Genomic DNA, 18821 nt, shown 5'->3' on the forward strand with positions numbered 1-18821 from the left:
GAGGCGGCGCGGGTGCCTCCCATTCATCAGGGCATGAGGAGACCGCGGCGGCGCGAGGGGCGGGGCAGAGCCCTCTCAGCCAATCGCGCGTCTCGGGGAGTGCCGCGGAAAGGACGCGATTGGCGGAGCGGGTGGGCGGGGCGGGACGCGGAAGTGGCGGCGGAGAGCGGTAATGGCCCCGGTGGGGATGGGGCGGGTGGTGCTGGTGTCGCCGTGGGGCCGGGGCGATCCCTCTATCCCAGAGGAACGGGCCACCAGCGTCTCCCTTCTGCCTTCTTGTCCCCGTGGAGGCGCCGGGTAGCGCACGGTCCCGGCCCTGCGTGCGCTCGGTTTGGGTGGTGAATGTGGAAATTGGCGATTTCTGGTTGAGCTCCCCATCCTGTGTTCCCACAGTGTTCCTCCATGCTGCTGAGCAGCGAGTGAGTGAGTGCTGTGCCCTGCACTGCGCCCCGCAAGTCAGCAGCCCATGTGGACTAGCACCAAGAAAACATCCATCTGTGCTGTTTAGTGTAAATCCAGTTATTTTCAGGGGCAAAGTACGCTTTTTTTGATTGGCATGTGTTGTTTGTGTGGTGTGCGATACACACTCATTTGAAATGGAATTGAAGCTCGGGGTTATCAGCCAAGGCGGTGCAAAAGCAAGTTGCCTTGTGTGGTGGAAGGTCTTTGTCCCCATTCTGTGGATAAGTACTTGATGAAAATATTGTTAGTTTGCTTTGCTGGGACTAATACAGCCAAGGTTGGGATGCACCTTCAGGATGGTGGGGCACTTAAATAACCCCATGGCAAAAAAAAAAAAGGGGAAATAAAAAAAAAAAAGACACAGAAAAGAGCATAAGGAAGAACATTTGGGGATGAAGGGGTAACAGGTTCCCTCTCAGGACTGGAGGTGGACTCTGAGATCTGCTCAGGGCTGGGAGGTGCAAAGGTCGTGCTGATGTTGGAGCACATGGCTGCACTCCTTGCTCGTTGCTGCAGCACCTCAGCACGTGGCCAGGAAGCTGAGGGATGCCCAGCGCCAAAAATGGAGATGTTTGTCAAGGTAGAAAAGAGCTTATTTTCCTGTGGAGAGAAAAATCCTGATGGAGCAATACATGGGCTTGTTTGAAGAGGGTTTTGGGTTGATAAGGCCACTCTCTTTTAGGCTCTGCTCTCCAGTATAAGCCCACAGAGCCATTCTAGAGACCCACTATTATAAATTAAATCCCTTAATTATGCTGTAGTATACCAGGAAAATGACTTGCCTGTGTATGTGGGGGTGGTTTTTCACTTTCCCCGGGGAGGTGAAAATGAGCAGTGTGTAACAGCTTAGGCATTTTTCAGAGTATTACACTCTCTCCAACACAAGTATGTTAAAAAAGTCTTTGGGTTTGTTTGCATTAGCACATTCTTCCAGAGCCCAGCAGGTGAAGTCTTCAGTCACTTAAAACCCACACAACACACTTGAATTTATCTATCGAAACAGTGGCAGGGAGGAATGATGAGGAGGACTCCATCTTATCAGAAGGCTAATTAATTACCTTATTATACCATATTATTCTATATTTATTCTATATTATACGTTACATTACATCTAAACTGGTCTGTTGAAACAGGATGACCCCCGTGGCAGGGAGCAATGATGAGGAGGACTCCATCTTATCAGAAGGCTAATTAATTACCTTATTATACCATATTATTCTATATTTATTCTATATTATACGTTACATTACATCTAAACTGAATTTGCCAATAACCCAGCTCCGCACACAACTGCTCTGACTGTCACACACACGCTAGGCCCTGACAGGCCAAGGCAACAAAACACCATCACTGTGGGCAAACAATCTCCATATTGCATTCTACTTTGGCACAAACACAGGCACAGCACATGATAGGAGTTGTTTTTCCTTTCTCTGAGGTTCAGAGAATGTGAAACCCAGAAACATTCCGGGGAAGACTTGTGCCTCCCTTTCCTCTGTGAGGAGGAATGTGGCCGCGTTTATCCGTAGCGCTTTTGCGTGCTTAGTGGGGAGGCTGGTGTGGCATTGCACAGCACAGGGACTGCAGTGTGAGGTGTGCAGGATCTGCTTGTTGTGACACCCTGTCACTGTCCCAGCAGGAATCACAGCAGTGATTGGCAAGGCCCAGTGCTGTTGGATTTCTCACGTTTTACCCTTGGCACAAGGCCGGCCTGCACCTGTGGTTGAACTGATGGGGGCTCCCGGGACGAGGGAAGAGACATGATCTTGACTCCATGTTTCAGAAGGCTGATTTATTATATTGTGATATATATTATATTAAAATTATATACTAAAACTGTACTAAAAGAATAGAGAGAAGAGGATCCATCAGAGGGCTAGAAAGGACAGGAGAGGAATGATCACCAAAGCTCGTGACTCTCAGAGTCTGACACAGCTGCATCTTTGATTGGTCATTAAGTAGAAACAACTCACATGAACCAATCCAAGATGCACCTGTTGGTAAGCAACGTCCAGGTGATTCTCAGAGTCTGACACAGCTGCATCTTTGATTGGTCATTAAGTAGAAACAACTCACATGAACCAATCCAAGATGCACCTGTTGGTAAGCAACGTCCAGGCCACATTCCACAGCCATCAGATTGATTACTTTTATTTTCTGAGGCTTCTCAGCTGGAATAGGAGAAAAACCCTAGCAAAGGATTTTTCATAAAATATCATGGCTACATGCAGCTCCTTTTCATGTCTTTTCATGCGCCTCCTTATCAAGGCTACATGCAGCTCCTTTTCCAGCGCTGCTCGTGGGCCGAGGACAGGCAGTAACTCCTCCCTTCCATGTTCCCCAGGTGGGCCAGGATTCGTTCCCATGTCAGCAGAGAGCTCGACCGTCACGGTTCGCCTGGTGCGCTCCTTCGAGCACCGCAATTTCCGGCCCGTGGTGTACCACGGCGTGCCCCTGGAGCAGACCGTGCGCGACTTCATGGCCTTCGTGCGCCGGGGTGAGCTGGGCCTGCTTCCCTTCCTCCCCTTTCTGGTGGAGAAAACCAATGGGAATTGTGTGGCTTTTGGTGGAGATGCCCTATTTGTGTTTACGGCCCACTGCGTGCTTTCCTTCCTGGGAAAAACGCCAATCGGGTGTTTTTTAAATTTTTAAAAGTTTAATGGTAATAAAATGGTTATAAAAATAGTAATTAGAGTAATAAAAATGTGAACAATTGAGATGAGGACAATATGAGACAATAAAAGCAAAGAGCTACGGATGGTTCAGGTACCTTTTTCTGGGCAAAATAAGCCCAAAAAAGGGCAGAGGATTAACCCTTAAAAACAATAGCCTGTTGCATATTCATACATCTCATACATGATGCAGAAATTCCATTCAAACAGAGGATTCTGTTCAGTCAACTTCTTCCTCTTCTTCCTAACAGCTTCTTCAGGGCTGAGCAAGGTGGGAAGAAGTTAGTTTCTTCTGATAAGGGGGCAAGAAATTGTCTTTCTCTGAAAGCTTTAGGTGTCCTGTAGCTGCTATCTTGGTGCTACTCCTTTCTTTTAAAAAAAAGTATCCTACACAGCATAGTTTCTATTTTAACATTATGTTATAACCTATAACTATATTTAACGCACTACTTAAGAAAATGAATACAGCATAACTTTCTAACATAACACATATAATATTCATTTTAATATTTGCAAAAAGCCAATAATAAAATATGCATTTTCCACACTTCCTTAGATGGAAGGTCTGGAGTTAATAAGAGCTTCCATGGTCAGTGTGCCATGATTGAATTTGGATGGACTGCTCCCCCATGCCCAAATCCCCACATTTAGGCTAAAAGAAACAAGGGCATTGCTGCATTTGGCTCAGTGCCTCAGGCTCCTTGAGGGGTGCTGTCAGGCAAATATTCATCAATTAATAGGAATGAATTAATAGAATTTAGAAAGTCTTAGATCCTAACTACACAAATATGTGGAATGTGGGAATGCAAGTCTGTTTGCTATTTGTGAGAAAAGAGAATCTTGAAAATTTGTTTTTGGCACTGTGTGGTCTCACAGTGCACGTTTGTTTCTGAGTTTCCATCTCCATCCTGAGCTGTGTGGTGCAGATTTACTCATCTGTGGTCTTTCTCTTTTATAAGCCTGGTTGAAAGTGACAGTGAATCTAAAAGTTAAGTACAGCAGACCAGCCCACACAGTGACTCGATAATTAGGGTGTAACCCTTAATCCTGCAGGTGTATTTCCACACACCTCAATGGAGACATTCAAAGGGTACAAAATAACATAACTTTTTTTCGTGTGTGTGTGTGTGTGAAGTCAGCTTAAACAAGTCTTGAGTTGCTGTAGATGGTAACATTTGAGCAACTCCTAGGACATTGCCCTGGGACTCATTGGTGTCTTGTGTTTGGCAATTCCCATACTTCTAGACTATGATAGGGATGGCAAGGTCTTAGGATGCTGTTGGAAAATTGCAAGCACTCTCAGAACATATGGCACAGCTGCTGTTATGAACAAGAAAATAAAAAACAATGCTACAAAACTTGCTTGTGATGTGTGCAATATTGCAACTCGCTGTTATTTGAGACAAAGCCAATGTTTTGAAAAGACTTAGAACCTCATTCCACAGGGGTGCAAAAGCCCTGTTCCTTCCTTTACAGTAATCTGTTTTGAAGAGGCAGTTTAAGATAAATGATTAAACTACTGAAGAAATCATGGTTTCAGCCACCTTGCTGCTGGGCACCCTGCTGGTGGCTGGGCCTTCTGAGGTCCCTGCACAGGGAGCACTGGCACCAGGGGAGGTGTCAATGTTCCTGCAGTTACATAGGGGCTGTGTCCTGCCAGCAGCTAAAGAGTTTATTTCCTACAGTTTGGCTTCCTTTTTGTGGCATGTTTACCTAAGGATTCAGTTCTGGCTGACAGTTGTCAGCTGTTTGTCTAAGGTAAAGAGAGATGCTGGGCAAACCATTAAAAGGATGTTCCTGGCAGATTTCTGAAGGCTCAGGCTCCTGTGATCATACCCTAATTGCACTGACTCACTGTCCTTGTGGGGTGTTTTGTTCTGAGAGACTTCATGCTCAAATGAAGTTATTCACATATGGAGTCACTATAGAATCTGGGCCAAAGGCTGTGTTTTAGCATTTGATGCTCAAACAAACCTCCTATGTTGCAGATTTATTTTGACTTAAAGGCTGCCCAGGGGATGCATACATTGCACAATAATGGAAAATGAAGGATTGGAAATAATTAAAATAGAGAACTTTGTTTTAACTTTGTGCTTTTATTTTAATAGATGTTTCTTCAAGATCAGGACTTCCTCCTCCTTTTAAAAATTACAAGTATGGTAGGTGGTTTTTATTTTTCTTGTTGTAATTACTGTCAAATGACCACATGATATTTTACACCAGCATTTATACAACTTGAAAGATAATTGCTGTATAATACTAATGTTGGTGCCAGTGCCTGCTTACATTTGCAACTCTGTCCAGCTCTTGCAGCTGGAGTTATGCCACTGGGATCTTGTCTGCAGAACTTGACCGTTATTGTGAAGATCTGTTTTAATCTTTGAATTAGGCTGCATAGTTTACATTCTTTGCTATTGGGAACTGATGGGTTTTGATATTAATTTTTTATTACTTTTTTAAAGTGCCTTTTTACTCTGTCTTTACCCTAACGAGCAGCTTGTGATCTCAAAACACTTTGAAATTGTAGTTCTCTGTGTGCTTATGTACTTCAGTGTCTATTTCCTGATGGTGAAGCAGAAGCTGAAGGCAAAAAGTAGAAAATGCTTAAGTCTTATATATTTAAATAGCTTACACAATATAAGAGAAACAGGGGAACTTTGCTCCAAGTAGATATGAAAGCTCTTAAATACAAGCTGGTGGTGTGAAATAGCATGATGTGAAATATAAGCTGACTTTATCAAAGCTATATGTATATTTTCTTTTTGTGCAAATTGGTGTGAACATGTCCATTTCATCTGTTTGGGATAGAGAAAACTTTTTAAATAGACTGAGTTACTTCCTTTCTTGGAGTTTGTAAACTTGGGTGTCAGTCACATATCTTTTCCTAAACTTGGCAATTCTCAAAGTTCCCTTGGAGTTTTCCTGCAAGTGATCCTCTGTGTTCTTGGAGTTGACAAACCCCTTCCTCTATGGTCATTCAAAAATCTAATTAATATATGTGAAGGGTAATAAAGTCTATTTGCCTATTAAAAAAAAAAAAAAAAAAAAAAAAAAAACAAAAAACCAACAAAACCCAAAGGATTTAATTTTGTGCTCTTGCTGATGGTGAAACAGAGATTGCAAACTGAAGCTAGAAAAAGAGTTAGGGATTAAGATTGATGATACATCAGTGGCAGGGATTTGAATGTTTTTATTATTTTAATGTGTTACTTAAGGTCATGACACCTGGAAGTGTAATTTTGATTTTGGAGGTGCCCTGCACCCCATTTGTGGCTTTGACTGTATGAGGGGCTCCTGTCTAGAGCTGCTGCTCTCAGTTGTACCCCTGGTGCTGCCCATCCCAGCTGCTTCTTTCATCACTTGGAGATCAGTTTAGCATTTCCCAAGACCAGTGTGGTGGCTGTGGGCCTGGTTGTGCCCTGTAGGGCTGTAGGATTTTAAAACCTGTTGCACCAGTTACTGGGAGCCTACTCTTACTGTGATGATGCTAACTGCAGGAAAATTTTCACACAGGAAAATCAAAGCCAGGTTCCTCACCTTCCCCTCAGGCTGTGAATCATCCAGGTTCTCGTTTTTTGGCATCTCTGCTATCTCTGTGCTAACTGCAGGAAAATTTTCACAGGAAAATCAAAGCCAGGTTCCTCGCCTTCCCCTCAGGCTGTGAATCATCCAGGTTCATGTTTTTTGGCATCTCTGCTATCTCTGCAGTGCTCTGCTGTCTTTCCTATGTTTTTGTGAGGAAAGGGCAGTGAGACTTCTGCAGTAAAAGCCAGACTTTTTCTCCTGTTTTGTTTGGCAGTGCCAGGAATCTCAGTTGGATCTGGTTGTCTCTCACCTTGCCTGTTTCAGCTTCCTTCCCTGCAGGATTCAGCACCACTTCATTTTAACATTATATATAATGGCATCACGTTTTTGCTCTTGGATAAGTGCTCCAATTCACATCTCAAAGTCTGACTTCCATTTTCTCTTCATTTCTTTGTATGGATTATTCTGGTTCTTGGTCTAGAACTCTTCTGAGTCAGTCTTATCTCAGCACCTTGTCATTGCCATCTTTTCACTGATGCTGGCAGTCTGGGTGCCAGCTTGTTCCTTAAGCTGCTTCTCAGTTTTATTTCTTTCATCCATGAATGTGGAGCAGTATGGCAGGTACTTCATAAAATCACTTAGAAAGTGGTATCTTATCAAGTGCCATGATAGACCTATTATCAGAAAAGGCAAGATAAAACCTTGGCAGTGTGATTGAGTGGGACCAGGTGGGGATGAAATAGCAAAGGCTAATCAGACTCAACTTATGGGAAGAGACTATAGTTTAATCTCTGTATCAGAGTTAAATAAGCCATTTAATAGCTCAGATGAGCCCATGGTAAACTGCTGGGTGCCAGTGGTGCAGTTCTGAGCCAGTAGAACTGAGGCAATGCTTCAGGACATCACTGGACGAGGACTAGAGAAAAGGGAATGCACCAAACTAGACAGAGGAGCTTAAAACTAACAGGAACAGGCTGGGTTTATTTGCAGTAGTAGAAAGGTTTCATGACGGCAATATATTTTTTCTGTGATTGCTTGGTCTTTTTGTAATGTTTCTATGCAAGATGGGTCCTGGTAATTGCAATTTAATGTGGGTCTTGCTTCTAATACCACAGTTATTGCAACATGCCAAGGCTGCCTTCTCAGTGACCTCTGCAGTGGAAATACAGAGCACTTCTTACCTTATGTAATGCTTTAAATAGTGTTCAAAATGGGCCAGGATGGTATGGAAGCAAACTTCTGAGTGGGAATGTGATCTCTGTTATTCTGAACATCTGAATACTTGCTCCTGGTAATTTGAAAGTTGGTTTAGGCAATAGTTAACTTTGCTGCATCCTTCTCTTACCAGACTATTGCAATATGTAATGTTCACTCAATGCACAAAACTAAACTAGAACAGAAAATGAGCAGACAAGCAGAACTGGTTTTTCTTCTTTGCTGGGAAGGTATTGGTGTGTTACTCCAGATTTGTTCAAACAGAGTCTTCAGAGTTCAATCTTTTTTTTTTTTAATAGTGTTGCATGGCTTTAAGCTGTTCCCTCTGGATCTTTGCACTCATTCAGTTGCTTTAGTGACTGTGTTATTTTCCCCTGTGTTTCCCTCCTGTTAGCAAAGCCCTGCCCATGTTGCCAGGAGAAAGTGGTACCTTTGTTTTTTAATTTCTAAAAGCACTACACTACACAAACGTAAAATAAAAATTATTGAAGAGGATTTAGCATTGAAGAGAAGAGGCTGTAGATGTTAATGTAAAATGAACTTGCTTAATGAAATTTCTGCTGTGGATGGTGGGTGTTGTATTCATGAGAAGGAAAACTTCAAGGGATGATCTGAAGTGGTCAGGTTACTGTGTCTTAATTACTTGCTGCCTATCAACTTAGCTGTAGCAGTTGACAGTGCATAAATGCTGTTGGTCCTGCCCCAATTGCATGTGTAAAACCTATTAAGTTAAAACACCCAAAGTGGCATTTAAATTGATGTGTTTTGACTGGCAATTGAGATGGTCATTAGTTGGTTATTGTAATTCAGCCAGCAGACAGAAGCCCAATAGGATGTGGTACCTTAATGTTGCATTGACTGCTTTAAGGCTGTGGCAGCAGGACTGTGAGATTAAGATGTTTTCTCCTCTTTCAGGATGAATACACAAAATTGTTAATAACAAAGACTTTGAAGCTTCCCCCTTTGTTTGTTTGTTTTTCCCCCAAGTACAACTTTTAGTGCTGTGTGCTTATTAAGCCTTATTTTAGGAAAACGCTGTTTTTTCTTTCAGATACAATGAAGATTATTCACCAAGCACACAAATCTAAGGTAAGATTATTAGCTGTGTTCTCCCCCTTTTGCATGCTTTGATGCAGGCAGGTCTGTGCACTGTCAAACAAGAGTGGAGCAGAGGAAATCAGTAAATTCTTGTTTTTGTTTTCTGGTTCTCTGATTTGTAGACTGGTGAGCTTGTAGTGAGTTTGGAAGATGATGACAAACTGATTTTGAAGGAAGACAGCACGCTGAAAGCAGCTGGAGTAGGTAGGAGTACATTTGTGTTGACTGAAGATGCTGTTCCTTGTGGTAGCATTAAACTGATAGCTGGCTGATTATGTTTGGACAGGCTGCTGAAAAGTAAATGCTATTTCTGATGCTCTTTACACGACTTGATCATTATTCAGGGAAGCATTATTCAAATCATTGGTCTGAGGGCAGCAGGTATCTGCACTCCAAATGTTCAGAATGCAAATTGTGATTTTTACAGGGTATGCTTATAATTCTGCTGAGAGTAATTTTAAATGATTGACAGATAGGTTATTAGTACCGTGTCTGCTTAGTCTTATCAGTAACATTTAAACTGATGTTTTGGTTAGAAATGTAAGTAGTGGAACCAGCGTGGAATAATGAAATAAGATTAGATTTGTTTAATGTGCAGCATCCAGTGTCTGATAGCCAGATTGCTCAGGAAAGCTCGAGCAGTATCATTTAGAGAATGTGCTGAACATAGCAAAGGGTTGAAACTTGACCTGATTTCTCACATTTTGACAGGAGACTACATATAGGGCATGTCTTTTGGTAATAATGTAAAGAAATGTCTGTCATGATAAAATTGATGGTCCCTGGATGTCCTTTGGGCTTCTCATAAATGTGGCTGAATGACTTTGTGGCAGCAGGGTACTTAGGGGATGTGGTTGCATTCCACCTTGATATGGACATTTGCTCGTTTGAATCTGATTTGCCTGGCTGGAAAGCTAAATCTGATTTAACTGCCTGTGCTCTAAGTGCTGGGGCTTCACAGAGGAGGCTCCCTCCTGCTCCTGGTGCTCACTGATTGCTCCCCAGCTACTGAATGGGATTTCTTTCTTGTAGGTTACTTGGCTCTCCCGTTCCCTGCGATTTTTTCTCTGGTTTTAAGTGACTTGGGATGTCTCTTCAATGTTTTTCTCTGGTGTGAATTACAACTGGTTCCAATATACCTTTTCTAAAGGTCTTTGTGTTTCCTGTAATATGCATCACAGTTTTTACTGCACACCAGGTCTTTTTGTCTGCAGGAAGGGGAAAAAAATATAAAAAGAGGATTACTGGCACCCAAGCCTTGCAGATTTGTAATTTAGGTAGCATAAGATTTATTTAACCATGATATTTATCTATGTAAGGCATAAGAGGCAGTGCAGTTCAGGAGAGGGACTGATGACAGTGTCAAATATTTAATTAGAAACAACAAAGCTGTCTTCTTTCAAAAGGGTATGGATAAGTATTTGTTTATATTATCTGTCTTTGCAACTGTGTTTGTAGCTACAGCAGTGGAACAGTTGGATGTGATCTCAAAAAAGGTGTCAAAACATCAGACTAGATGTTACACTGAAAGGAAATAGGAATGCAGCAGCCTGTTCTGTTTCTCTGTACAAAGGGAGGGGTGGTTCATTTAGGCCAGGAAATTCTTTAAAGCTGCTTTTTTTGCTTTTTTTCTGAATAACAGCAGTTATTAGTCATTAGTATATAGAGGATATTTGTGATAGAAGAAGAAAACCCATTCTTTGGAAAATGCAATGTGCCACTATGCCATTTTGAATTTGGATATGTTCCAGTGTATCTTGATGTGAAAATTAGCTAAGTTAGGAGTGGGGTCTTTGTAGTAAAATCTTGAAGATTTTACTTTTCTCCTTCAACAAGAAGTAGAAAAGAGTAAGTCAAGGGAGTGATACCATGTATCATGTACCACTGGTCCTCATTTTGTACAAAATGGTAAATTTTGTACATTTTCTTTAAATCAGGAAGAAAATTTGAAATCTCCTATTGAGATATGATTTTTTTTTTAACATCTAGTCTGGACAAGACTTACTAGAATAAAACAGTCAGAATCACCATTAGAAAATCTGGGAAATTCTGATACATGCAGAACATTTTTCCTAAGCTGCAGTTGATTGCCCTTGGCACTATACAGGGTTGGGCTAGAGAGTTATAAATTATGAGGACATTAGATAAGTATCCTCAGGAAAGCCTCTGTAGTAGTGATTATTATTACAGTTATTATCCAGTCAGCAAAGTTAATGCTTGCACATTTTTTTTAAAGCAGGGTGTATGTTAATAAAATGTTCAGTATTCATTACAAATAGTCTTGTCTGTTTTCTAGTTGAGATTCTAAAATCCCTTCTACTCTTTTTTATTTCTTTTTTTTTCTTTACAAGACAGGCAGACTTCATTAACTTGAGGTTTAATTTAAAAAACGAATGTGGAATTTATTGGCTCAGCACCTTAAAGAATTTCATGTTTAATAATTGTGAAGGCATTCCATCAGATTTGTCTCTGTTCTGAATTAGTAATGTTGCTGACTTATTGTTTTAGAAGAGGAAGTCCTTGACCTACTGGGTTGAAAGAATTGTGACTGTTCTGAACCTTTGTGGGTCCTTTAGCTCTGCCATCTCCCCTGTGAATAATTAGAGGTATTTGAAGGTATTGCTGGAGAAGCCAATTTGTGTCTTTCACTTTGCATATTGTCGAAGCCTCATGAATTAATCATCAGCAGGGCAAAAAATTAACTTCTTCAGACACATATTTTGATGGGTCATGAGGGAGAATGTAAAGTGATCTGTAAAATATTCTACTGATCCTCTAAGTATTAAATTATTATACCTACAGGCTAATTTAATGGGAAGAAGAAGTTTCTTTCTCCCTTTCCTAACAGAAAAAATGCACAAAAAAGAGTGTATCACGCTTCATTACTTTCCTAGCATGTGAAGGTGTTGGAAATGCAATCACTTAATTTGCTGAATGCTTTTACAAACAATTCTGAAGGCTGTGTTAAACAGATCTTGAGGGGTCTTGTGTACATATTTACTTCTATACATTCATGTTCTTGGTGGTTTTGTTTGTTTGGGGTGTTTTTTAATGAGGTTTAACAGCATCTTTAATACTGGCAACTTTTTTCAACAATATGATGAGGAAGAAAAAAAAACGTATGGTGATTTATAATTGTCTTTGACCATAAAGTTGCTAATTGTCTTCTAAGATTCTAAATAGCTGGCTGTTGGTGGTTCATTTATTGGTGTGCTAAATATTTAATTTTCTATTCCTTCTAGCAAATGAGACGGAATTAGCATTCTTCTGTGAGGAAGATTACAGAAACTACAGAGCTAATCCTGTTTCGGCCTGGTGAAGATCCCAAGAGATTGTTTTGTTTTCCCATACCTGTTGTAAATTTTCCTTATTCTGCTTAATGAGATTTTTCTTAAAGATCAATAAATCCTAGAGGATTTCTTTGCAAACAGTGCAATTCCCTTCCTATAGAAATTAATTTCTGTCAGTATGCTAAGGCTGAGAGAAGAAAAACTGGGGGACATAAATGACTTTTTTCTTCCTCCCTTCTCTTTTTGCTGTGCTTGGCTCTTGAGCCCCAGGCAGTGCCATCCCTGACCCGTGACACACGTTCTTGGTGTTATCCCACAGCAGACAGGAACTGCATATGGAAATTATAGAATGCACAGGATGATCCCATCACAGTACTAACTTCTAATGAAAATGAAGTGAAACCTCCTTCAAATGAAATGAAATATTTCATGACCGAATCACTGGGTATTTTAAAGAACTTGAGAAGATAATCTCTCTGTTTCAAGTCACAACTTCACTCCTCTCATTTTATGTTTGGTCTCTTTTGTTTAAATAGTGCAGACTGGCCAGTGTTTCATGCTTTTCAGTGGTGAATGCTTTCCATTTTCCTCTCTTCCAGCCCTCTTTAGCATGCTGAAAGGGACAAATGTCTGTTGGGAGCCTTTTGTGTCCACAGACCAGCTCGCCTGTTTCCAGCTTCACTTCATGGAGACACCTTCACACAGGGGTGGCAGCTCAAGTTCTGCCAGGACATCAGTGTGCCTGAGTGGGAACTGGGCATTTTTCCAAGTGGAGTGAAAGCTCATGGTTTCAGCTTTAAGAATAAAACCTGAATGATTGCATTTTTTGTGAGGAGAGGCCCAGCCTGTCAGCCACATGTCTTCAAGACTGGAATTGATTCCTTTATGCTTTCCATGAGCCAAATACTCTGGGCTATGTGTTTGTTCTTGGTAATGCTGGGCTCTCCTACTACATGGACCAAATTAAGAATAATAGAAAATTATCATGCATCCAATAAAGTACTTTTAGGTAGCCATCACTTATGAAATGCTTTTTAGGGGGTACCAACATGGGACACTGTGCCTTTAAGCCTCCCCTCTCTGAAATAAGAGTGATGCTGGCTCTCTGCCTTAGCAGGCTTTTTGGGCACAGGCTCTGCTGAATTGAATGAGACCTCATGTGCAATTGCTTTAGACCTACACACTGTGCTAGCTCTGGGTGAGGGCTGACAATGCTACATCCATGAGACTTCCTGGAGGAGTAACCCTGCCATTTCCTAGAGCTTTGATTATTGTTTTTATTGACATGTGTGCTTTCCAAAGTATCTGAGTTAAATTTCCCTTTGTTTTAGATGTGGGGCCAAAGAATGCTCTGTGTATTGTTCCCACCTCATTTTCTTCATCCTTCCTGACAACTCTCTGGTTTAGGCTGTTTTACTCAGCAACAGCTTTGCTTCAGAGTTTTATTCTGTAGTGAAAGACCTCTCTACCATTTTCTCAACTGTAATTAAATTATTGTATCTTTATCTTGTAAGGAGAAGTCCTGTGTCACTGAAGTCACCTATGTTCTCTTAGGATGTAGATGCCATTATGCATGCCCTGATGAATTTATGAGGAGAATTTAGTTCTTGCCTTCTCTTCCTGTCCAGGCAGCCTCTCTGTTGCTGGTACCTGCTCCCCAAACATGGGCCCTTCTAACAGTCTGTCATATTTGCAGATTTATGTGCTTAATACAAGTTTGTGCTCATCTTCTCAGACAGTTCAGGCTGATGCGTTGTGCTCCAGACTATCTCATCTCTATTCAGCCAAATTTACAATAAGGAAGGTAACTTTGTAAGAACAGATATTTTACCAGAAACATCAGTGTCTCAGGCTGGCCTGCCAAGGTATCTAAATGGTGTCTGTCAGCACATGCAGGCTCTCAGACTGAGCATGACCGAATTTGGTCTCCAGCCCTTCCAGACAGATTTGGATTAGTTTTGTGATCCCTTTTCTCTAAAGCATTTGTGTTTGAAAGAGTCACCACATTTTAACAATTGTCCTTTCTGGGCTTGTACAGTTTCAAACTTGCAGTGTCACATCAAGTGTGGTACAGTGGAAGAGCAATTCTACAGCATCAGGGAGAAAAACTGGAAGTGTTCTACTGCAGATATTCAAGAATGATGTGACTGGCACTCCAGATTAACTTGTCTTTCCAAGGGAAGAGTTAAACTACTGCTTTGTGAGCTCAGTTCACTCTGGCAATGGCACTTCATTGGCTTCTTTCTCCAGCAGCACAGTGGAGCCTTTTGTAATGCTCTCAATGGCCATACTTGTAAACTGGTTTCTTCCTGAAGTTTTTCTCTGCTGTGTTTTTTTTTTAATTGATTTTATTTTTCATTTTTTTTGGTGACTTTCAGTAATGCTTCTTTCAAGTAAACCCCACAAAACCACAGATAATAACTGAAAACTTGTTAGGAAAGATACTGTTCCAACATTTTTTTCGTGGGATATGGTACAGCCTTGTATCAAAGTATGTTTGGTTCCAGAATTGTTGAGTACTAAATGAAATCTCTGAACACTGGCTGATAAATTAGTAAAGACTGAGATTACTTTGCCCATGTTGTTTTGAAATCCTCTTTCTGTTGAAGGAAATCACAGAGCTAGTACTGTGGTTTGTTATCCTGGCAGAAATCATGAACTGCATTGGTTTACAGCTGCTTCTAATCAGAGGTGCAGTGGGGTAAGTCATACTGCTTTGCCAGTGGTCTTAGGCATTGTGGGGTTAATTAGGATTCGTGTTACGGTGGGATGTTCTTGGAACCACTCACCATTTTTTTGTTAAACAAAAGAGCAATATCCAGAGAGGACTCTGAAATAAGATAAAATTTATCCTGGGTTATAATACTGCAGCAGGGAAAGGCAGTCAAACTGGAACACTGGGGTGATGTGTCAGGCTTGGCTGTTTCTTAGAGAAAAAAATAACTTCAGAGAGGCTGGAGTTTTGATTAGGAGGTGTGAAAGCTGAAGGAGAAGAAATTTGGAAAGGAATTATTATAGGAAGAAGAGGTAACAGTGTAACTAAATAAACAGCAAAATCTGCATGTGCAACGCTCTTGGTGCAGAGATACCAGAGCAGTGCTGCTTTCTGTATAACTGAAGGTATAAAAGTGATGCTTTGTCATAATTTTGGAACTGAATTAATGAACTGTTCAATAGGCATCTTGTTTTTTTCTGGCTTTGTCACTTTGTTTTTCTGGCTTTTCTGGCTTTTGTCATTAAACTTTCTGCATCCAACAATTTTAATTCTTTTTCGGCCCAGAGGTAGTTATGTTGCCTTTTGAAGAAGTGAGAGTTAAGAAAAATCTGCTGACATGAACAGCTGAGTTGACCAATGGTATAAAGGAGAGCTCAAAGATCTGATAGCACCACTTTTACAGTTAACTGCTTTATCTGATGTAAACATTGTGACTTAAAGGTGATCCAGAAATGTATTGTAAGCTGTGGTGTTTCTCTTTCGCTCCCTGGCAGTATTTAACATCCCCTGACAGATCACTTATTTAAAAATGAGCCTGCAGGGAGCAGTCCAAGAGTTCCCACAGCCATGACAGGTCATCCATGGGCCCTGTCCTTGGAAGGCTAATAGCCACAGAAATCCAGAGTGTCCAAAGATCAAGAAGCTAAAACCAGAGCATAGGGTGCTCATTCTTGGTCTCTGTGACTGATGGGATCCCAGATACAGGGTGGGATGACTGGAGGCATTACAAACGCCTGAGGCAAATGCACATTTTGGTTTATTGAACAGCTTGGACTGAGCTCAGGCTTCTGGCTGGCAACTGATCCCCCTTCCATTGCTTCCTTTCCATAGAACTGCTTGGCATAGATTTGCAAGTGATTAATGAGTCAAGAAACGCCCAGTAGACAACTTTTGTTGCTTTTCATTTTATCAGGATACTGACTTCTCTCTGCTGCCCATTTCCTATTGAGTCAGAGACACAGCCACAGCTTCGAAGGTTTCCCCAACCACTTCCCTTTGCTTCTTGCTGCCACTTGTGCCTTAATGGTGAGGTTTGCACCTCATCTGATGTGCAATAGCAGCATTTCCTGTGGCAGTGAATGTACCCTTTTTAAAATTTGTTCATGAAAAAATATGCTTTGATATAGAGACTTTTTCTACACTGTAGCTAATAGTGCACAACAAAAGCTCTTTTCTTGATTTGCAGCAAGACTTGCACAGGACAGCACTGTCCCCCAGTCAGTGGAAACAAAAATGTTTTTATCATAATGGTTTGAATTTTGTAAGGAAATGAAGGAGTTACATCAGGAAAAAAAAAAAAAAAGGGGGGGGGCAGTGAAAAGCCAGGACCTATTGCCATGAACTCTTTGCCTGCAGAGAAAGCCACCAGATGTCAGCACAGCCTGTTCTTTGCTTCTCCAGAACCTCTGCAAGCCAAGAGATGTGTCCTGTTTATGAAAAGTGCTTATCTGTGAACTGGTTTAGCCCGTGAAGTCTGTGCTAGGGTTCTGGTGATGAAAGCTGAGTCTTTCCTTGCAGAAAATATTTCTTCTTATATTAAAATCAAAAAGCGGCAAATTGAAGTGGTTTCAGTGCTTAAATTCCTCTTGTTAGAGAGCATCCTTTGCAGAGCTCTCTGTTCCCAGCGTATCTAAACCATTGCATGCTCTGAGGAGGCATTTGCAGACTGTTAGAGAGCATCCTTTGCAGAGCCAGTTCCCAGCGTATCTAAACCATTGCATGCTCTGAGGAGGCATTTGCAGAACATTCATTTGAAGAATTGTCTGGAAAAGATCAGTGTTAATTTGCTGAGGTTTTGTAAAGTAGATTTTAAGTGTGGCTATTTCTTTTAAACACAAGGAAAACCATCTGGAACAGGCACACATGCAAAGCAGAGCAAAACATCTTCAGCAACACAGCTTAAACACACAACAAATGTATCCTCCATGCTTCTGACCCTGAGCTCCCACTGTTTCCTCCTTGTAGTGCAAGGGCTAAGGAGAAGCTGGTCCTGCATTCTCCAGGCTGTGCTTCCTGAGCTGCCATGAGCTGAGGTGGGACATGAGTTTTGGAGCCCAAATCCAAGCACTGTGCACAGCTTTATGCTGTTAGTGATTACAGCATGCATAGATGCTGCCTGGTTAAAGGCTAAATCTGAGTTTTTGCACAGGGACAAGGTGTGACAGAGCTTTCTGCTCAGATTCCCATCACTTGTCTTGCAGCAGCTTTTGCAGGTGCCAGGGAGGTGTCGAAGAGAGGGAAGTTAAAGTTGCAACTAGAGCCTGGATGACGTAAATATTCCTTCCTCCTGTTTTGGGTTTCTTGATTAGTTCCTTTCTTCTAGCCTCATCACGTGGTAGGGGTTTGCCACAGCTTGCTGTGTATGGGAACTGCTTCTCAATTCCAAACTACCACTAGAACCCCCAAACACTGCTCACATTCTGGAGGTGATGCAGAGAAATTGCAGCTGTGCAGTCTTGGGCTGTGTGCAGGGGAAGCCTGTGGCGTGCATGGGTGCAGCAGTGTGGTGTGCAGGTTGTCTGGGAGGTGTTATTCTTGCTTCTCTCCCTTCTACAAGCACTGAGTTCTGTTTTGCTGGGCACCAGGACCTGCTCTGGAAGCTTGGCACACATGGCAGATAGATGAGAGCTGGGTGTTCAGGGTGGTGATGCAGTCGGGGACAGGATGGAGTTGGGTTTTTGTGGCCCTGTAGATGTGGTATTTTTGATCAGATATGGATTGTAACTTCTGTTTGTTATTATCCTCCCCTCTGATAGCAGTAGACTCATTCCTTTGTAGTAGGACAGGAGCAGCTAGCCAGAAGAGTGGGAGTTTCAGCTGGTAGTGAATACATTAAAGGGTTCAGTGTGACAGATTAACACAAGAATTTACCTTTGTCTGTCCATCCCTGCTCTCTGGCAGGTGACTTACAGATTTGTGTACCAGGAATGTCAGTGAGAACTGTAAACAGCTGCTGTCTGCTCTCATTCCACACCTGAGAAGGTTTAATTCTGCTTTCTAACCTAAAGCCAATGGAACATATTCTTTAAGAATAGTTTGGGAAGCTCCTTTTCTTCAGTGAACCAGGATTTTTTAAAGGGAAGGCCTGATGTTGGTCCTATTTCAACACTACTTTGAAGTCACATCTTTGCCTCTCTGCTTGTGTTTGGGTGTTGGTCTCTTCCTTCAAGTTACCAGTGACAGGACAAGAGGAAATGTCCTCACATTGTGCCAGAGGAGGTTTACATTGGATATTTGGAAATATTTATTCACCAAAAGGGTTGTGAAGCACTGGAACAGGCTGTCCTGGGACAGGCAGCCACCAACTCTGGAGGGATTTACAAGACTTGTAGGTGTGGCACTTGGGTTGAGTGATGGGCTTGGCAGTGCAGGGATAACTTGATGACCTTAAAGGTGTTTTTCTGTGCTTCTGTGATCATGTCCATCCAATTGGAGGGCATCAGCTGGCTTTGGAGTCAAAGAGCAATCTAGCCATGACAGCTTTATATTCCAGCAGTTACCATCCTGGCCATTTCTTCACAACTTATTCCCCTGGCCCAGCCCTCCCAAATCAAATACAACTGG

General features: G+C 41.8%; 1 protein-coding gene across 1 annotated transcript; it reads left to right on the forward strand.

Annotated features, from left to right (window-relative positions):
• Positions 1 to 134: 134 nt before the first annotated feature.
• Positions 135 to 15458, forward strand: CUNH2orf76 (chromosome unknown C2orf76 homolog). The gene is made up of 6 exons (XM_039702676.1): positions 135 to 169; positions 2807 to 2959; positions 5243 to 5293; positions 8926 to 8963; positions 9095 to 9176; positions 12215 to 15458. The coding sequence occupies exons 2-6, from the start codon at positions 2827 to 2829 to the stop codon at positions 12289 to 12291; spliced, it is 381 nt and encodes a 126-aa protein (XP_039558610.1). The 5' UTR covers positions 135 to 169; positions 2807 to 2826; the 3' UTR covers positions 12292 to 15458.
• Positions 15459 to 18821: the final 3363 nt, after the last annotated feature.

The sequence above is a fragment of the Passer montanus genome, unplaced genomic scaffold (assembly GCF_014805655.1).
Source record: "Passer montanus isolate IOZ18808 unplaced genomic scaffold, ASM1480565v1 scaffold1, whole genome shotgun sequence".
NCBI lineage: Eukaryota > Metazoa > Chordata > Aves > Passeriformes > Passeridae > Passer > Passer montanus.

What these genes read in the sequence shown, in the direction of transcription:
- CUNH2orf76 (XM_039702676.1), top strand. Translation starts at nt 2,827, where the DNA reads ATGTCAGCAGAGAGCTCGACCGTCACGGTTCGCCTGGTGCGCTCCTTC. An exon ending in TTTTAAAAATTACAAGTATG is followed by an intron (nt 5,294 to 8,925) that starts GTAGGTGGTTTT and finishes TTTTTCTTTCAG; the next exon opens with ATACAATGAAGATTATTCAC. An exon ending in GCTGAAAGCAGCTGGAGTAG is followed by an intron (nt 9,177 to 12,214) that starts GTAGGAGTACAT and finishes TATTCCTTCTAG; the next exon opens with CAAATGAGACGGAATTAGCA.